Source organism: Tympanuchus pallidicinctus, unplaced genomic scaffold (assembly GCF_026119805.1).
Source record: "Tympanuchus pallidicinctus isolate F22 unplaced genomic scaffold, pur_lepc_1.0 scaffold8, whole genome shotgun sequence".
NCBI lineage: Eukaryota > Metazoa > Chordata > Aves > Galliformes > Phasianidae > Tympanuchus > Tympanuchus pallidicinctus.
Genome location: NW_026294802.1, coordinates 451,675 through 459,860, shown reverse-complemented (window position 1 = coordinate 459,860; position 8,186 = coordinate 451,675). Strand labels below are relative to the sequence as shown.

Genomic DNA, 8,186 nt, shown 5'->3' with positions numbered 1-8,186 from the left:
CAGGCCAAGTGATGTTGCTTTATTGAGTGGGGTGTGAGTCACCAGAATGCCAACTATTGCAGAGCACTATTAGTAGTACCATACGTACACAAACAGAGATGCAGGTTCCAGTTTGCCACCACGTTTGGAAAACAGGGGAACAGTGCAGTAACCTGAAAAAATAACGACACTTGGTTACAGTTGTGTTTTATGATCTACTGTGCAAATGTAACATAGCAATGAACCTCAGAATAAGTCATTAAAATAAAGTGAAATGATACAGAACCAAACCCCCATTTCTACTGGTTTTCTCTTCTACATATACAACATTTTGAATCTGGCACCTCAGGACACAGAGTAAAAGACTAAGGATATAATCTTTTAGGATCTTTTCAGTTTTTTAAGGTGAAGACTGGACAAAAAATAGCAGCAAAACTTTAAATATGAATAAAGCGTGCATTCTAATATTCAAGGAACTATACTTAATGCATTCTTTTTATTGCAAATTCAACAACTTCTGAATCAATAGTGATAATGCTTTAGGGAAAAGAGTGGTGTTACAGCAATAATACACTGCCAGCTAAGGAAAAAAAAAAAAAAAAGTGTGGCATAAGATCTTCTATCATGAAATCTTAAGTCTGTTAAGAATTGCATTCTGTATATGAGTGATTCCCAGTATCAGAGGTAAGGCATCCCTCAGAAACTGTGTGTTTGTCATTTAAAGAAGGTCTTGTTCTTAACTTGAAGATTATCTTACCTGCTCTGAAAACAAAAAAACACCCTCCTCCAAAGCCAAAGCCTACATTCATAAGAATGTAACATATATTATTTCATAGAAATGTCACATCAGTTAAAAAATGTTCTGTTTTTTTTCTTTGTCTACACAACTGCAGTCATTTAAATATCTGTTGTCACTAAAAGTTCAGTTGAGAACTGCAATTCTCAAAACTCTTTTTTGCTTGTGTCTGGACATGGACACAATCTTCAGGACCTTCCTTTGGGTTTGGATTTTCTTGATTCTTTTATTCAGTGTTAAAGTTCACTTTACACTTAAGGTTCAGCTTCTGAGCAACAGATATTAAAAATGAACCTTGTAAACATGCATTTGTGATCAAGTAAAATTCTGTTATTGAAATGACTCCACTTTGTATGAAATCATCAACTGTTAACTGATGCAGTGATAGCTAGCTAGGATGTGGGGCAATTAAATTCCTGCCTTACACTGGACTGAGACAAAGGGGTTATAACCCAGGAGTCACCCCTCTGGCCTTTAACCTCCCAGCTAGAGGGAGATTCCCATCTTCAGTCCCTCTAAGTACTAAATCACTGCATGAAAAATTGCATACAGATACAGGTGGGCAGCAAGTGTCCTTACCCAGTGCAACCTGTAGCTTGTGGTGAAGCTGCCACTGAGAAGTTACACATTGAATGATTCTACTAAAATAAATAAATGAATTTATTTGATTTTAATATTAATGATTTAGACGTAGCCATTAACAACCTTGCTAAGCTTTATTAAAAAAAAAAAGGCACAGTGTCCACTGCCAGCTCCACTTTTTGCCTTCATGTCTTCATTTACTAACAAAAGTTGATTCTGTTTGCTTTGTCAGAAATACATTTGGAAATCCAGTACAGTAAACAGTCATTTTACATAAGCCTTTCTTCTTGGCCTACTGACTTCTGTGTCTGTTTTTTATGTGCAGCCTATCAATCACATAAGATTCCAGGAACTAAACTTGTACAAAAGAAGAAACACTATTAAGAAAAATACTACATACATTTTGCTTAATATATATTCTTCATTCTGCACTCTGAAAAGTTATGGGCAGATAACTTGAGGGGTTCATGACTTTTTTGCTTTGTTTTAATTTGGCTAACTGGGGTTTGGAGCTTGAGTAGAAAATGCAGAGTTCTGACTAATTGCTCTTACTTTTTTTTCTATCAGAAAATTTAAAACACTATCTGAAGAATTTCTGTTTTGAAATGAATGTTTTAATAGGAATTATTAACAGTCGTTAATAGTGTCTTGATTTCTACACTGTAGACTAATTCAGAGTCTATACAGAGTTCAACTTTTAACCTAGTGTTACTCAGTTCTCTAGGAAATACACATAATGCTGTGCTGCATCAATACTATAGTAATGATAAAAGCATGGATTGTTGTAGATAACTTTGGAGCGTTACTGGCGACTCACTTAAAAAGATGTTACCTTTACTCAGACTCAGCAGTGGTAAAGTGTATTGACCAAGGAAATCATTTGCAATCAGAGAGATCTCATCTTGTACACAGAAGCGAATCAGTGCTAGTTCTGGAACTTGGACGGTAAAAGAGAAAGTTTCATCCCATCTAGGACTCAAAGCTAATGAAAAGAGAAAATATATAGTATCAAAATACCATTTATTGTATTTAATATCTGAGTTGTGCCTGCTATCAGTAGTCCTTACTGGTAGAATTCTTTCTTTTTCTCTAGATTTTTGTGCCAATTTAAATAAATGACAGGACTCCAACTGACTGCAGTGATATAGGTCACATCTTTTGTATGGATTATGAAATAAAAACTGTGACAAGGGAGTGCTCAAGATGAAGCAGACAGCCTATGATTTGCCTACAGTATGCATATCATCCCCTTCTATGGATTTGTCATATATTGGGTATATAACAGTGTCAGTCAAGCACCTAGGAAAGTTGTTGTTGTCTCTTCAAAAAGAGCAAAATGGGACAGTGATATCCAGGTTCAGATTTTCTGATCAACTTAAACTTTCCAACATTCATTCCAATTTTATGTTTTTCCCAAGGTTTCTCTTTTTACAGTTTTGGAAATGAGGCAGGAGCTGAATAAATTTTGGTGGAAAAGTGATCATGTGACTAAAAGCAAAATATAGAAGGGAATGTAGAACAGAAGAGGTGGTGTTTGCCCTGTTCAATATTTATACAGAGAGAAAAGGAATGTAGAGGCTATCTACAAAAATGAGAAAGGAAAAATAGAAGAGAGTGGCAGAGAAGAGATCACAGAGAACCCTTTAAGCTGAGGTGTCAAGAATAGCATAGGATAAAGATAAGGGAGTGCTTGAAGACAAATACAGAGAGTACACACTATCTGTCCAGCAATTAAGGGACATAGCCTGCTAGAAACCTCATATGAGTTAAATGATGAAGCTGAAGACATTTCTTCCCAAAAGGTTCCAAGAATTTACATGAGTGTGCTGGTTTGCGTTCATATAGATTTCATTTTCTTCATAGCAACTCATATGTTGGATTTGTGACCCAAACCGTGTTGATGACACACTGGTGTTTCTGTTGTTGCTGAGGAGTGCTTACACAGAATCAAGGATGTTTTTGTTTCTCACATTGCCCCACCATCAAGGAGATTGGGAGTGAAAAAGAGGTTGGGAGGGGACACAGCCAGGATACATGACCCAAAGTAACCAAAGGAATATCCCATAGCACATGATGTTGCACTGAACTTGAATTAAGTAACCCCAAGATGGCATAAAGAAGCAGGAAGGGGCAGGACATTCAGAGTTATGTCATTTGTCTTCCCAAATAACTGTCATGAATGTTGAAACCCTGCTTTCCTGGAAACAGCTTGCTAACGGGAATCTGCCTGCTAATGGAAAGGACTGAATGAATTTCTTTATCAGTTTTGCTTGAGCGCACAGCCTTGCTTTACCTATCAAACTATTTCAACCCACAAATTTTACCTCTCCAATTTTTTCTCACATTCCACTGTGTGCAAGGAGAAGGGAAGGTGAGAAAGCAGCTGTGTGGTGCTTAGCTGCCTCCTGGGGCTGAACCACAACAGTGAGTAAACACCAGGCATTGTCCATCTTCCCTCAAGAGAGTGCTACTATCAGGGTTTATCCTTCCTTAATCTGCAATTCAGTGAAAATGGCTCATAGTTTAAACTTCTGCTAGAGATTTTTTACCAGAAGATCCTACTCTGGACAGAAATAATTGCAGCCTCTGTAAGTACATAGCAGCTTCTTGGGAAGGAAAGATGGCCATTCCATATAAAATATTATTGTCTTGTTCACGGTTAAGAGACTAAGACTGATGCTCACCATTGCTTTTTATGACACTAGATTTTCTTTTTGCTTGATCTTCTGGCACACCATAAATTTCTATCTGCACTAAAGGGTCAGCTTTGTTACTCTTCGACAGGTTACTGGGTGGTAACTGATGACCACTGATGAGCTGGAAAATTAAAGTTGTAATGAATTGAAATGACTGTAAGAACTGACTTTACATAATAGCTGTATAGTAGCCATCGTAGCAAAAATGATTCCGTAAGAAACTACACTTACCAGCCATAAAGGAGCTGTTACCAAAATACCCATTAAACACAATGAAATAAATTAAGAATATGGTGCTTCCCATTTAATTTAATTCTTGGCTAATTTGATATCATTATGCTTTATATAATGATGTCAGATTTACGCTTTTTTTATTTATACTTCTCATAAAAATGTTGGAGAAATCAATCTGATTATTGTTGCTTTATCTGAGACCAAGCCCATACTTTTCTGTCAAAGCTGTGCCTACTAGACCAGCAGTAACACTTAGGGTGACACCAACACAAGTGTTGTAGGGTATGTAGAGTGTGTTCCTGTTCTTTCACAGGAACATATAAAAACTCACCCTTTAGCAGGCTCCCGGATGTTATTATGCTTAATTTAGTTAGCTACCTGGAAATTTTGACTCAGACTGCCTGATAATCTGGCACCCAGCCTAAGAAAGGATTTATGAAAGTCACAACTTTTCCTACTATTTGTATCTCAGGACACCAAGGAGAGCATATCTGTAAAGTATCTGCTTTTTAGCAGTTAATGCTGGAGTGTATCGAGAGAGATACAAACCTGCAAACCTAGGTGAGAGACATGACGCTTATGGTCCAGATCTCAGGAGAAAACGTCAAAACTCGTGATACAGATTCTTACTCCCGTGTCACTCACCGAAAAGTCAAAAAGCACAGACCGTGCATTTTGCTTAGGTACTTTCAGTAACACCTTGATCCAAGAAAAGTTCTAGCCTGAAACACTGACTGGCAGTTGCTTAGCAGACGCAGGTATTGGCAGTTTCCTTCCTAAAGAATTATCCTCATTAAAAAGGTTAGTACAATTCAAGCATGGACATTTAGACTGCTCAGTTAGAATGATGGGAGGGCCTTTGGCACATTCTGAACATCCTTACTAAAATCCAACTGTACTGCTTCCCACTCAACCTATGTCTCTGACAGAGAGGGAAAAAAAGGTGCTGGTTAGAGCCTCCTATCACTCAAATCCTAAAACTTATTCCACCTGTGAGATCCAAGGTGAAACAGACATACAGACGGAATAGAAAACAGCATGGTAGGCTTAGAAATTTCTGTATAAAACACCTTGTACATTTGTATTTCTTCTTCAATAGCAATATACAGTCTTTCTCCTAATGGCAACTGTGGCACATCAGGTAAGAAAGGGTACTGAGTTAAATGAAATCAAGTTCTGTATGATTTTTGTCTTCACTTGTGTCTTCCAAATTTAATCAGTCAGCCTAACAGAGTTTTACCTCAGGTATATTATACCTCTGCCCAAAAACTGTTATTTCTCAATTCATCAAGTAAATCTTTAGCAGAAACTGTTTTCCCTTTAACTGCTACTCCAGATATTTTTTGTCTTCAACTACCATTTCCCATTTTTTGCTTCTCTGCAGGAGCTCCACAGCCCCACACACAGCTGGTGTAATGCTGTTGCTGCTGCTATCCAGTCTGTCATCCTAGTCTATGTCATCAGTCTAAAACCCTGCCTTTCTCTGTTCCAGCTCCTCCCGAACTCAGACATTTCCTTTCCATTGTCTGTCTCCTGGATTACAGTCAGGAAGTTTTCCTCATCTTAATTAACTCCAGCTTTATATAATCAAGGACTAAAGTAACAGATGTATACGCATGGGTGCTTCAAATCATCCAGTCATGTCTGTTTGTAATTGGTATGCTAGCAGTTAGGACATCAAAATGTTCTTGATTAGGTGCACACATTATGTAAGCATTTTATAATTGCTATTAGCTAATATTTTATCTCCGCTATTTATTTTTCTGAAAGAAATATCAATTATACATTAATTTTATGCTAATTAAATAGCATTTATGCAAGTAGTATACCGTACAATCAGAAATAGCACATTTTCACTGGGAAAAGGTAGTTTTCCAACCAGCAAATAATTATAAAACATTTACTTGACCTCAAAAGAAGGAGTTTTATTTTTCATTATTTTTAAATGACATTTATTTAAAATATTTTTCAGAATTAAATCAGATTTAAATTTTGGAGAAGTAGAAATAATTCAAAGGCTTATTGGTTCATCTTCCTTTCTACAGTTATTTATACTATTTTAAGATGATAAATAATATTTTATGTATGCATAAGAAGATAATGAAACTTAAATGATGCATAAAGCTTGATAGCATATCTTAAAATATTTGCATTTGTCAAGTACAATTACTTTAGTGTATGCAGTATTGCTAATTCTTAAAGAAAATAATACAAATGTTGTACATTTGATTTTTGAAAGCTTTCAGAGCTCAGTATATACAGCCATAACTGGCATTCTTTGATCAACTACATTGTGTACTTTTAGATTTCTGTACCGAACACTGTGGAAATCATGTATGTTCATAAATTCATCTACTCTGAACATCTAGATATTTTTAGTAAACATAAGTGATGTACAGATGGGAAACCATCCAAGCAGCAATAAAATTTATATGAGAGTGATGTGTTGGGAGAAACAACAATAAACTTTCCAACAACCAGGAGTGAGAGTGATATTAGAAAATAACAGATTATAAATTGGCCTGGAATGTGTAACAGTTTTTTTTTTTTATGTTTTATCAAGCAAATTACAATCAACTAAGCTTACCCTTATTGACAGAGATATTGGTTTACTATATCTTCCCACGTTGTGTGGGTTGAATGTTGAATTGCGATTTCTCAGGAATTCTGGTTTCAGAATGTATCCACAACCACCATTGTCTAAGAATTTCCCATTTTGCAGTTCCATTGGTATTCCTGGTGTCTGGAAGTTTAAGGCCACTGTAAAAACAGATAAATATGAATTTTAAAGAATAACCCTTGATGTCAGATTATAAAGCAACGCTCTGTCAGTTAGACAAATCAAAAGCAAAAGAGATTTAAGACTGTATACCTTTTATTTCGTATGCAAGATACTGCTTCTTTTCTCAAGTATAGCAATATTCAATAGTGAATCATTAACATCCAGAAACAAAGTGCACTGCAATGTGTTGTGCATTTACCCATTTCTTTCTACATTAAACCCTGAAGAATAAGACATTATTTCTTTTTTTTTTTCACTCTACAAGGACTAAATTCACACAACAATGCCCAGCAATACACCATACTCTGAGCCTAATTGAGGAGTTCTTCCACATAGGACAAAACCATAGGATAATACTAACTTTAGCTGAGGAGCAGAATTCACCACCAAACCATATCACCCAGAAGAATCGTAGAATCATAGAAGATCCTGAGTTTTGTTGGATGCACAATGACCATCAAGTCCAGCTCCTGGCTCAAAAGAGAACCACATAAAATTCAACCCCTTTGTCTGAGAGCACTGTCCAAACACTTTGTTAACTCTGTCAACTTGGGACCACGGCCATTGCTCTGAGGAGCCTGTTCCAGTGCCCTACCACCCAAGAAGATAAAGAAGCTTTATTTTAGTATTGGAATACTTACAGAAAATATAAGTTATAAGATTATAGATTTAGAATCAATTTGTAAAATGTTCTTAAATCTTATGGAACCAAACCCTTCAAGCGTAGTTTTCCAATGCTGATGATTTTTGTTACTGCACTCTCAACAGATTTTCCTTTTCTTGCCAGCTCAAAACATTTTTGGTTTGCTGCAGTAACAATAATGAAATAGCACACTTCTCATCAACATGATATTATAATTCATGAGATAAAACCAACACTGAAATAGACTTGTTTAATGATATTTTCCCCTATTACAGTACATTGGAGCTTCCTGTCACATTGAAAATAGAAAATGCACAAGTCAGATCAGCTAAGTGAGAACATGATATGTGTTAAATAGAAAATGATAAAAAGTCACTTAACTTGATGGGTTGGCAGGAAAAAGAAAAAGAAAAAAAAAAAGACTGAGACAGTACAAGTGATTCCTAATAATAATTCAGAAAATGGACATTATTA

The 8,186-nt window shown here is 36.0% G+C and overlaps 1 protein-coding gene across 1 annotated transcript in view; it reads right to left on the bottom strand.

Annotated features, from left to right (window-relative positions):
* Positions 1-8,186, bottom strand: part of PLCZ1 (phospholipase C zeta 1) — a 45,976-nt gene continuing 37,790 nt past the window's right edge. Inside the window, exons 10-13 of the mRNA XM_052668621.1 lie at positions 6,875-7,047; positions 4,042-4,174; positions 2,190-2,339; positions 1-152 (exon numbers count right to left, since the gene is read on the bottom strand). Coding sequence (XP_052524581.1) covers positions 70-152; positions 2,190-2,339; positions 4,042-4,174; positions 6,875-7,047 — 539 coding nt within the window. The 3' untranslated portion in view covers positions 1-69. The remainder of the gene's footprint in view (positions 153-2,189; positions 2,340-4,041; positions 4,175-6,874; positions 7,048-8,186) is intronic.